This window comes from Lepidochelys olivacea (assembly GCF_965140295.1).
Source record: "Lepidochelys olivacea isolate rLepOli2 genome assembly, chromosome: 11".
In the NCBI taxonomy this organism is placed as follows: Eukaryota; Metazoa; Chordata; order Testudines; family Cheloniidae; genus Lepidochelys; species Lepidochelys olivacea.
The window spans coordinates 67341352-67354390 of NC_140421.1; the positions used below are offsets into that span (position 1 = coordinate 67341352).

The following is a 13039-nucleotide window of genomic DNA, read 5'->3' on the forward strand; positions in this document are numbered from 1 at the left end:
CAATACCTAAGTAAAAGCCAAAAACCAAAGTCCACATAATTCACCGAGGAATATCAGTGTTATAAAATAGAAAACCAAACCAAGGAAGATAACACACACTCAAAACTAAGGCCCAAGGTCCACAAAGCATCTCTATTCAACAAAGACGAAGTACTGCAAAGGATATGCTTAAGTGCTTTTCTGAGAGGGGATGGACTTAAGCAGGCACTTAAGTGCTTTCCTGAACTGGAGCCTAAGCAAAGATGATGAGTTTCCTCTGACATTTGCAAGAGAGGATATTCGAAGTAACACTACCTTGTTAGCCCATCCTTTCAGTAAACAGACCTAGACAGTGTTCAGGGTGACAAGAGTTGAGGAACACTGCTTCAGAGCCTCCATTTCCTTGAAACTAAGGGAACTGTAGATCAAAAGGCTGGACTCAAAGCAACTTTTAGTTTGGGGGTTTTTTTAGTTGTATGAAATCACACACATGTAATAAGAGTCTGTGCATAATTCAAGCAACAGAGAACACTGCATAACAAAAGTAAAAACAGTCACTCAGGACTTTTTTGGTCCCTGAATGTTGCTTGAAATAGTAACGCTATGCTGGTTTACATCAGCTGAGGCTCTTGACCCTAAGCCTTCTTTGCTCAGCTCACATTAACGATATTAAAAAATATGACAGGGAAAATTCTCATGGATCCTGGTGAGAAGAACTTCCTGGAGTCAGCATTGAAACCAGAATTCTACTCAATTATGTAGGAATAAAAGGACCCATCATCTGTAATGTGTCAAGCTGACTTTTGGGAGGTGCAGAGGGCTGGACTCCCTCTCTCTCTTATTTTTGGGGTCCTAAATAAGCAAACAGAGTAACCATGAAGCATCTATTTTGAAGAATTTCTCTAGCCTTTTTCTCTGTCAAGATAAGAGCATAAGAACGGCCATACTGGGTCAGACCAAAGGTCCATCTAGCCCAGTATCCTGTCTTCTGGTAGTGGCTAATGCCAAGGGCCCCAGAGGAGATGAACAGAACAGGTAATCATCAAGTGATACTTCCTGTCACCCATTCCCAGCTTCTGGCAAACAGAGACTAGGGACACCATCCCTACCCATCCTGGCTAATAGCCATTGATGGACCTATACTCAATGAACTTATCTAGTTCTTTTTTGAACCCTGTTAGAGTCTTAGCCTTCACAACATCCTCTGGCAAAGAGTTCCACAGACTGACTGTGCATTGTGTGAAAAAAAATACTTCCTTTTGTTTGTTTTAAGCTAGAATCATTTACTGGTGCAAATGTGTAGCTAGGGTTGAAAGTTTGTCTTTGATTTTTCTTAAAGATCACAGATTATTCATGATCACTGCTATAGACATCCAGCACTGGTCTCCATTATACTCACACAGGGCTGGGACCCAGGAAACCTAGAGTTAGAGGTCCCCAGACCAATTTTTCACCTGGGAGGGCCAGCACTGCCCAGCCTGCTACCTCATGGCAACTTTCTTCTGGCAAGTTGTCTGCAAGTGAGCTATCTGCTTTGCTGTAGCAGGCTGCATGGTTTCTAGCCACAAGGAAGGGCACATCAGTGGCATGCTAGTGGACTAAGCAAGAGACTGAGAGCCAGAAACTTCTGCATTTTAACCCATGCTCTGATAACCTAACCCCCTTTGTGGCTTTAGTTAGGTGATTTATCTATCTAGAAAACAGAGACGATGATACTTACCTTCTTCACAGGGCTGTTGTGAGAATGAATGAGTAAATGAATGAATGAAGGACCAAATTGAGCACAATGCATAAACACCCCTCCAAGGGGTGCCCCCAGCTTATTAGAACAGCTCACCTTGGCAAAAAAAAATTGTTAATCGTTGGCAAGGATGCACGGGTTCCAGCACAAACAGCTGGGCTCCCCTTCCTCCCATAGCAAGACACTGGTGGGGACCAGAAAATCCCCACCCCCATCTTTTTATAAAAAGCTCATCGCAGGACCACCCCAGAGAATCACTTTGCTAATTGTAGATAGGAGTCAGTTACGCGCCAGTGGTTTCATAGATCCAGGCAAATACATTATGGCTCATTCTGGTAACATAAACTAAGAAAAGCACGGGGTAATCTCATACTGGGTATACCTCCAGAAACATAGTAAATGAGAAAACAAACAATTACAAAGACACACAAGAAAGCTCAAGTTCAGGGTGGTGCTGACTAATTCCAAGATATCAAATGCCCCAATCAGTTAGCTCACAATAATACCGATCCTTAAAACTACACAGTATGGCAAGGGACAGAAGGAAATATGGGCACATTTTTGCACAATACATTCTTAGGGGTAGACTAAGACCTAACTTTTAGCCCTTTCGTAAGGGGCACTGCATAGCTGCAACGCCTTCAGGGAGGCTGTGGGAAGGAATTGTGTCCCAGTCAGTCACAAATCCTTGGTTTTCCCTGTGCTCCAGGGAGGAGGTAAGTTGCTGCAGTCACTTTTATAGGGCAGTGATTACATCCCTTCTTTCGCTGGCTAAGCTACACTGGCAGGCATGTTGGTAGACCAGACTCTGCTCACTGTTGGGTCAAGCTGTGGATTCGAAGAGCCTGCTGACCCAGCTCCTCCCCACCTTGCCCAAAGCAGAAACAGGTTGACCACATAGTGGGGTGGGCCTTGTACTCCCTTGCTCACTTGCATGGCAGGAGATTTAAACACAAGGGACTTGTCTACATGAGAAAGTTGTGCTGGATTCACTTAAGGTGTGATTTTAAACTAATTTAATTAAACCATTGGAAAGGTTGTGTGGATGCTCTTATTTGACTTTAAACCAGGCTTATTCCAGATTAATTTAAACCCATTAAGAACAGACAAACTAAATTAAACCAGACTAAGGGCTTGTCTTCACTACCACATTAAATTGGCGCCCCTGCATTGATGCAGCAGCGCCGATGTAGCGGGCCTGGAGAAGACGTATTATGTTGATAGGAGAGCGCTCTCCCATTGACGTAATTATTCCACCTCAATGGACAACAGTTTAGGTCGATGTAAGTTACATTGCTCGGAGGGGTGTTTTTTTCACACCCCCTGAGCAACATCACTTACATTGACTTAAGCGGTAGTGTACAAAAGCCCTAAGAGTGTTCAGACAGGGGTTTGGACAGGTCTAACTTAAAATTGGTTGAAAAAACTGATTTAAGTTAAACCAGTGAAACTTCTCGGTGTAGAAAAGGCTAAGAACTTGGCCGGCACAGTCTATGTTTCACCTTTAAGTAGTTCCTTCCAAGCAAATCTAAAACTGTCTCAACAGTGGCAAAGATAAGTGTTTTTGACTAGAAGTGGAGTAGAATCTGGAGAGATCTCTCACAACACAATCCCTGAAGCACTTACTTGTAGCTTTCATAACTGTGTTTTACGGAGAAAGCTCACTAAAGACCCAGTTCTCAAAAGAACTGCACACACCGATTTAACTTTCACCCCTGAAAGAAGCCCCATTGAAGTCACAGGTGTGTATGCCTTTGCAGGGCTTGGCGCCCAAGACTCTTCTTGGGAATGGTGTAGCTGGGTAAACTCTTAGCTTCCAACTAAACACCATGAGTCCACAAAGATCATGTATGTCTGAAACTCAAGGTACAAAAATGCCCTGATCCAAAGACCACTGAAATCAGAGGGACTATTTCTACTCACTTTTATGAGCATTAGATCAGGCCTAAAATGTCTAGTCACAAACGTCAATCTTTCTGAATGTACCAGATTTTAAATGCTTATTTTCTTCTCCCTGGCATTTATGGTGGTGGTATATAATTGAATTTATTGAACAGAGCAGCTGAAATTTTTCCAGTGCAACTTTGTTGTGAAAAAAGAATATTTCATGAAAAAATTACCCATTTTGAAACATTCTTGGGGTTTTTTTCCACCAAAATTTTCTATTAGAAATCAATAATTTAAATTTTTGTTGTTGTTGTTCTTGGCTTCTTGTTATACATTTTTGAAAAAATTTCTTTAAATGTTTAAGTAAATGAAAATCCCACCGCCGGACGAAACTGACCAATGAAAAGTTACACAGGAGCAAAAAACAAACAGAAAGGGGAAAGCAGGCTGCTTTTAATTTCCTTCCTTTTTTTTCCATTTTGCAACAGTGCAAATTTTGACTGGTTAGCTCAGTCGCACGGCAGGGTTTTCTTTTTAAAACCAAATTTTTAAAATATTATACCAAAAATCAAAAAAGAAAATTATCAATAAAAATATCTTTAAAAGGATAAGCCATTTCATGAACATTTAAAAAAAAATCAAAAAATTCCACTTCAAAACCTAAAACCAAAAATAATTTGGAGAGTCTGAAAAAAATTATGTTTTTTTTAAATTTTACAACCCACTAAAGATAAAACTACATTCTCATAGTGTGCTTTTTATATCCTCTTTTGCAAGCTCTTTATACTGCGCAAAAAGCCTCAATCTTTTTCAATATACTATTTACACATCCAGCATGCCTATTATGTAAAAATATTTACATATACACATTTTATATAGATTGCATTTAGCAATCTTGCCAAATGCTACTTTCATACTTGCAACAGGGAAGCTTTGTTTTTACGAAGGCTACAATATTTTTAGTTTTTCTCATAATCAGTTATGTTAAAGGGTGGGCAAACACCACATTTTATACTTGGTCTTATCAATTTTTCATGATAATTTTGCAGGGCTGATTTTATATATACATATACACACATATATAAAATACACCCTCCCCCCCATATAGGTACATGTACACACAATTATGAAAAATATAATATATATTACACACACACATACATATCCATATAGGTGTACACACCCACATACACACACACACACACACCACACAGTGTAATCCCTCCCCCCCACACACGGTGAAATCCTGGCTCCTCTGAAGTCGAAGGGAGTTTTGATGTTGACTTCAGTGGGGCCAGGATTTCATGCACGGTTTCTGTCCTTAAGAATATTTAAGCGTAACTGTTCTAGGAAGAATGAGGTTATTTGAAATATAGAAAAAAAAAATGGAGAAAACCAAACATGAAATAAGTGCAGAAGTTACTCTAAGGTATAGGAGGCTCCTGAACATGGTTTCCACCCACCATGGTGACTCATGACCTGCCCAGCAGCCTCCATACTGACATTCTGAAGATAGTTGTGGCAGCGTTCCTTGTGTTCCTCCAGCGAACTGCGCTGTTTGTAGCTCCGGCCGCAGTAGTTACACTTGTGAGGCTTACCCACTGTGGAAAGAACAGAGCTTTCGGTTAAATTGTCATCTGCACCAACGTTACATATCCGTTACAAGCAACAAAGGGGATGGAAAGACATTTACAAAGGTCATTTAAGTCCCAACCCTCTTCCCCTTGCCCTGTTTTCCCACCCCCCACACACCTCCGCCCATCTACCCCCCACCCCACCCACCCACACATCACCCTACTGATTATTCACACTGAAAAGGAGTATCACCAGACATTCACAAAAAGGCTGACTTGGTAGAAAAGTCAATAAGTAGACTGCACCCATGAGGAGAAACAAGCAGTTGAACCACAACCAGCCTATGACTGTGTGTCACCAACGCTGGTGGGAAAACTTCTAAACAATTTTGTCCATAGCATCAGCATTTGCCCTCACATAAACTTGCTGGCCTACTGCAACATCAAAGTGGTGGGGACTGAGTTACATGACATGAGCAAGGTCACCTTTGGGTCAACCTATTTTGCCAAAACAAATAAGGTAAGAATTAGAAAGAGACAACAGCAAGTGGGTTCCATTTTTTGTGGTACGCCAGAACCGAGCAGTCACCAAGGGTATATAAGGACTGGATAATTAAAAACAAAAACAAAAAATGACAAACACACAACCAGGGAAGCTCCACAGTAAAAAGAGACTCAATGAAGGCAAGAGACAATTCCTATATTATCTTTAGTTTCACTCAAGAGCAACATGATCTGGCAAAGGTCTTAACATGCACAAAACCTGGCACCAGATCCTAGTACAGTGAAGTCCTTTCATAGCATGTCATGAAGAAACCACAAGAATAGCTTAATCCTAGAGCCAGAAAGCTAGCCAAATGGTGTATTTTGCCAAAACCATGTTAATAATTTTGTGCAATACATAAAAAGGAAAGGAGTACTTGTGGCACCTTAGAGACTAACAAATTTATTTGAGCATAAGCTTTCGTGAGCTACATCCGATGAAGTGAGCTGTAGCTCACGAAAGCTTATGCTCAAATAAATGTGTTAGTCTCTAAGGTGCCGCAAGTACTCCTGTTCTTTTTGCGAATACAGACTAACACGGCTACTGCTCTGAAACCTTACAATACATAGAACATGAACATATCCTCTAATAATTAGAGGGCTATTTATTCAGTACTGGAGGTCTGGGAATCACATTAGGCGGAGACTTTCAAAGCTGCCTGGGGGGGTTAGAATGTTCAATTCTCAAATGCCTTATGCAGCTTTGAAAATCTAAGTCATAATTTTTAAGACCTAAACAAAGACCAGGCAAATATGTTCTTTGGGATAATATATGTGTATTCAAAATGTTTGTTCCAGTGGATGTCTCCCGGGCCTGATAATAGGATACAGTCCTTTACCTTTCAATTACCAAATGAAATCAAGGTCCTACTAGTTGTAGCCAGAAGCTACTATTACCATCTCATGACTGTTGGGTGTCTCACATGAAGAACAATGGTGATCTCAGTCCAGTTCTTACTTAAGAGGTATCCACAGCATAAAACCCACCTGCACCTGGGTATTTGGGTGTGCGGATGTACCCCAATGTGTTGGCCTGGGTCCTTTAAAACTGGGAGCTGTAGTTGTAGGGCACATGACAAGGAGCAAGCATCTGTTCATTCGCTCTGAGACACCTGGCATTGGCCACTGTTGGAAGACAGGATACTGGGCTAGATGGACCTTTGGTCTGACCCAGTATGGCCATTCTTATGTTCCCTACAGAAAGCCAGATAAAAGGCTTCCTGTCTCTGTGGCAGAGACAGCAGACAGAAGAGACACGGGGTCAGGAAGGTCATAGAGGATCTCGCTCCATAGCCAAGAAATAAAGGGAGTATGTCCCCTCTCCCCTCCTGGCTGGTGGAAGCAAGGAAAGCTTCAGGTGGTCAAACATTTTCCATCAAAACTTTTTTTTTTTTTTAAATAGAAAATTGGGTTTTCAATGAAATGAACATTTTTTTCAGAAAGTCTCTGCTTCCCTCAAATATATTTGTTGAAACACCAAAATTTTCTGCAGGGTAAAAAGAAATTCCAACCATCTCTAGTTAGTCCCCAGGACTGTGAGTTTGTTTGCCCTTGTGCTGGAACGCCTGTTTGGAATGCATCCGATGAAGTGAGCTGTAGCTCATGAAAGCTCATGCTCAAATAAATTGGTTAGTCTCTAAGGTGCCACTAGTACTCCTTTTCTGTTTGGAAATAAAGGCAGTTCTAAGGAAAAGGCCTTGGACTGAATGGGTGTTGACGGGCATTATTCTACTTACACCCCAGCAGGTGACTTTGCCCACCAGTTTACACCACCGTTGTAACAGGCACTTTTGCTGGTAGTCTCAGCTGAGACCAAGGATTTGGGGGCCGACCCTAAGCCTGCTGAAGTCAGTGGAGCACACTGATTGAAGTCAATAGGGTTGGACCAGGCCGCAAATATTTATGGATACTAAACTAGCTTCTCACTCCTGGAAGCGGTTCTTATAGAACACCTTGGCTGGGCAGAATAGGAAAGCTTCTTTTACCACAACTCATACTATCCTTGTTGTGTAGGGAAGAGATTTCAGTTTCCTACACTCTGGTAACTTTCCTGAGAAATAAACTGCACTCAGGGCCAACTGAAGTCAAAGGGATTGATTACATTGATTTGAGTTAGCACGGAGTCTGACCTCCAGTGTTTTAGAAGTTCAGATATCTAATCAATTACACATTGTAAAACAATTGGCTAATCCAGATAATCAGATTCCTTATATGCACTGTAAGGCACTAAGAAACAGGCCAGGTACCTTCAACTCTCAAGAAGCATCAGTTTCTAGTATTCGTTAAATGTATTATTGCTTAGTGTATTCAATTTTTTTGCTATAATTCTGAGACACTAGATAACATGTCTTGACTCCTGTAATTATAACAAGAACAAGCAAAACTGACAAAGTTATCGTTTGCATTCCCCACTTTCATAAGGACCATTTGACAAATTGCATCTGATCAGTGAGGCTGAGATTTTCAACGACGTCTAAGATGTTTATGGGCCCAAATCCCATTGAATTGCAAGGCTTATAAAAGATGCTAAAAGCAATAGTATACAGTGGATTTCCCACTTAATGTCATATTGAAATCCAATGTGAACCTTTGGCTTGGGCCAGCCCCCATTGTGGGGGCAGGGAGGGAGAACTACCCAACCCCACTCTGCCCCTGGCCATGGTTCTGCTCCTGGCCACGTCGCCCAGCTCCTGCAGCGCTGGTCTCATTCCCGGCTCCCACTCCTGGCCATGGTTTGTAGTTCCTGGCCGTGGTTCCTGGCTCCTGGTTCCCAGCCATGGCCCTGCTTCAGGCCCCAACCACAGGGAACCTCTGGCCCTGGTCCCAGCACCGGTTCCCCATCTCAGCTCTGGCTCCGGCCCTGGCTCCCCACTGTGATGCTGGTCCTGTACCCAGCCCCTGCTCCAGACCACAGCTCCCAAGAGGAGGGAGGCGCATGGACCAGGTAAGGAGGGGTGGGCAAAAAAGTTTGGGGACCACTGACTTAAGGAAATTTCTTTTAAGTCATAAAAAAGGTCAGCACAAGCAAAAGAGTCAGTAAGGCATTCACTTTGCATTTTGTTCTCAAATGAGCTGCAAGTACATAACAGAATACAAAGTAAGTCAAAGGGAAACTACTCATGGAAAAAGAACAAGGCATCCCAGGTGCCATAAGCACAAATGACAAAAATGTATAGAAGATTCTAAAAGCAATGGTACACATGAGGGGTGAAATCCTGGTCCCACTGACTTCAGTAGGCCCAGGATATCAGCACACATATCTACATGTTGGCAACCACGTTCTGTTCTCTACAGCAGCCTGGAAGAGGATTCCTTCCTTTCCACCCGTTCCTAGTTCTACCCGCTGTGCATAGCTCAGCAGTTAAGATGTGTGTTTGAAGAAGGCACTGGCCCACTACATTTGTTAGAGATGTAGGTCTCGACTGAAAGCCCACTGAAATCAATGGGACTCTTTCCACTGACTTCCATGGGCTTTGGATCAGGCATTTAAAGTCTGAAAAATTATGCAGCAGTCTGAGACAGGAATTAAGCTCCAGATTTCTGAATTCAGCCTTAACATTTGAAGTTGTCTGGCTTTTGGCTTGAGATGCTCTGCTCGTATCACATCCTGGTGGTGAAGTTTAAACTACAGCTGAAACCCTGACACCTCATGGAAGGTCTGCAGCTGCTATTTTATCATCACCATTGTTGAACCAGCCAAATACTGCAAAAATATTCAAGAAATTTAATTTTAGCAGCACACATTGTCAGGGACAGGGTCACAGCTGTGAATTACTGTGATCATCATTTAACATTTATATTGCAGTAATACCTACGGGCCACAAGCAAGTTGCACCTCCTTGTGTTTGCTGCTGTGCAAATAGTAAATGATAGTCCCGGATTCAAAGAGAATAATTAAGTAAAGTGCTGAATTTTTAGAACCACATTCAAGGTAACGTGGCTATTGGCAATTCCAATAATGCTACTCAAATAGGGCATATGTAATAGTTTCCATTCAGGAACGTGTCAGCATGAAGTGCATGATGATTAGTATCAGTTTATATTTAAAACAGAGCCTTTCATCAAACTTACTTCTACAGATTGTGTATTGTTTGAGAATCACCACTGAAATGTAGCTCTCTCAGATGTGGGATTTGGCAGCTGTTTCAGAGCACATCAGAACTCTATACAACATGTCAGGGAGGAAAATGAAGGACACTGTTCTTACATACCCAAGTGTAATGTCTATATGACATCGTTGTTTGATAATTATAATAAATATCAGACATTCAGTTGTGTTCAGGCCCGGGCACTTCCTTATGAGACAGATGTTTACAATTAAGAGGGAGTTCTGATAAGAGGGCGTAACATTTTAGGAATGATTTGGACAGAATTCTGCACTCAGTTACACCCGTGTAAAACTAGAACTACTCTACTGAGATCAGTTTTTACCAAAGGTAGGAAGTACGGTTCTGTGGGTAAGGCCTGGGTCTGTGACTCTAGAGACCTAGGGTCGATTCCTGGCTCTACCAAAAACTGATTGTGTGACCTTGCAAAAGTTCCATGGTCTTTCCTTGCTATTGTTCCCTATATGGAGATAATTCTCTACCTCTCAGAGGTGTTATGAAAATAAATTTATGAAAGTTGTGAGCTGCTCACACACTAAGGAAATGGAGGTCATACAAGGATGTAGAAGAATTTGGACCATATCTACAGCTTGACAAATCAAGGACTTAAAAGGAAGGGAGAGAGATGACAACAATATACCGGATCATGAAGTAAATGTCAAACAGAAGAGGAAATATTTAGGGTATTACAGTTGAGGGTAGGGCATGAGTAGGAGTAAGGGGATTGAATTAGAAAAAAAGAGAAAATTTAGGCTGAATAGCAGGAACATTTTCAGACACATTATCCTGTTAAGCTGGGAAGGGTCATATGGTTTAGCGGGTACTAACGATTAGTTTGAAAGACATTGTCAAGATAAGACAACAAAGCCTTCCCAGTAATGTACAATATCTTTGGCCTGTAATTAAAACACACTTTATTTTCTTGAGCTGCATGTCCCCAAAGCTTCCCACAGACAAATATTTGCACGAATAACAGACCCTGAATAAATTATCGACAAATTAAAATCAAACCTGAATGCACTCAGGCTCTGAGAAGTACACAGTACACTCCTGCTTCCCCTTCACAACCAGCGCTGCTCCTTAATGATTGTAAATGTGTTCATTGAAATTAATGGGGGCTCTTTGATTTTCGCCTGGGAGATTACATACCCACACCAATCTGCAAGATCCAAGACATCGGCACCCAGAAGCTGGCAAGTTTACAGAGCAAATAAATGTGAACATACAGAAATGTGACTAGTAACTTGGGGTGCCTCAATTTGTGAGCATCCAGTTTAACACATCCTTCACGGGGTCTGATTCTCAGAAAAGGGCTGAGCACCCACCCCCTGAATGTCAGGCCTTTTGTAAGGCATCTCGTGTTGAGCACCCAAAATCACTAGTCTGTACTGAAAATCTTGGCTGGTGATTTTTAAAAGGGTTAAAGTTTTGCACTTGTCAGTCCAAAGCGAGGCAGCAACATGTGAGATAAATTCTAATGTCTGATCCACCTGGCAGATCACTTTAAGGCTATTCTGTTCCACAATGTGGATCAAAGAGAAAAAACTTTAGCTCTGAACACATACTAGTCCCATCACTGCACAAGAGCATGAGTTGGGAATAAAAGACCTGCTTATTAATGAATTGCAACACAAGAAAGCAACATCATAGCATTGCTTGGGAAAAAAAGATAACAAAAATCTTATACCAGGTTCTAAAACATGGGCCAATTTTTCAAACTGTTACTCACGTGAGTGAGGCTTTGGAGGATCAAGGCATTTATATTTGCTTTTGTTGTTGTTCTCTTTTCATTCAGGAGAGCGGACAGATGGTGTTTCACCTTGGAAAGTTTCAGTGTTGTTCTAAGTTGGGTGTATAATGCAGAGTTTCTCCACACTTGGGAAGTTTAATTCTAAAAGTACAGGTTCAAATTTTCTAGTGTAGTATTACAAAGACTGTAGGCCTAAACACAGTTTATACAGCTGCAACAACTTTCTTGACTTTGAGCTTGAAAGAAAAAGAGAACTCCTATCACTTCATTACTTCCTGGCCTAGTGTCACAGACCTGAAGGTTAATATCAATTACTTGGCTCACAAATGCTTTGCAAACTACAAGGCTGTCCTGTATTTCATGCCCTTGCTGGCAATTGAAAGACAGCTCACCCTAACTTTCAGTACCAGAGTCAACAAGTCACGATTCTGGTCTTTAATTACTACATGCTGTCCTAGCAATCCTATCCTGGAATAGTGCAGTCTGTCCTATAACACCATCCATAGACTTGTAGTACTGTATTAAAACAGCCTGTATTAAAACAATGATGGAACATTTACACTTATTTTCACTCTTTTGTTTTTTAGACACACCCACCTTGTCTATAAATACCTTCGGGGCACAAAACAGCAGCCGACACCTGCGCTTACCTGGCAGCTGTTTATGGTTTTGTAAACCAAGCAGGCTAGCAGTGAAATACTGTACAGCCAACATTTAGTCCTGCCTGATCTTCTGCAATGAGAGGTGCTAAACATCAGGTTATATATTAACTCTGAAAACTTTATCCCTGTCACAGTTTGGCAGAATGAACGGATAAAACAAAAATAGGAAAGAAAGTATATTGCTCAGAACACATTGTTTCACACAACAATAGTTTCTTTATATAAAATATCTGGGCCAGGTTCTCAGATGGTGTAAATCAGTGTGTGCCAATGCCAATTTATAATTCAGGATCTAGTTACCCCCTTATTTATTTTTAAAGATACTTCCATCTACAGACATTCACGCTTTACTCTAAGATTTCGCTTGCATTTGCTATGGATTATTAGCTCTGTTATTTAATCTGATCAATCAGATTACATGTTTATTCATTAATTAATCTGCACTGTTTTAGAGGTACAAAAATGATCCCAACTACCCTCAGGAATAGAAACAAGTAGGTGGAGTGTATGCCAAAAGTAAAAAAAAAAATTAACAAACAAACATCCATTTCATTGGCACAGTTCCTCTAAGTAGCTACATCTGTCTATCCATCCAGATACTTACATGGCCACTATCACCCAATCTCCAAGAACTCCATAAATATTTTAAAATAGAACACTGATAATCTCTTGCCACCTCTTTGTCCTTTCCAGGCCAAAGGAGAAATAGCTTGATTAGTTTCTAGGCTGGCTTGTTTGTATGCTGTGTGTTTGTATGTGCTGTCTCTCTGTGAGCGGTGCTTGCAAAGAACTTATTG

At 41.3% G+C, this 13039-nt stretch overlaps 1 protein-coding gene across 1 annotated transcript in view; it reads right to left on the reverse strand.

The window, feature by feature from the left end:
* Window positions 1–13039, reverse strand: part of IKZF2 (IKAROS family zinc finger 2) — a 137068-nt gene that overhangs the window by 17648 nt on the left and 106381 nt on the right. The window contains exon 6 of the mRNA XM_084642840.1: window positions 5071–5208. Within this exon, the coding sequence (XP_084498966.1) occupies window positions 5071–5208 (138 nt within the window). The remainder of the gene's footprint in view (window positions 1–5070; window positions 5209–13039) is intronic.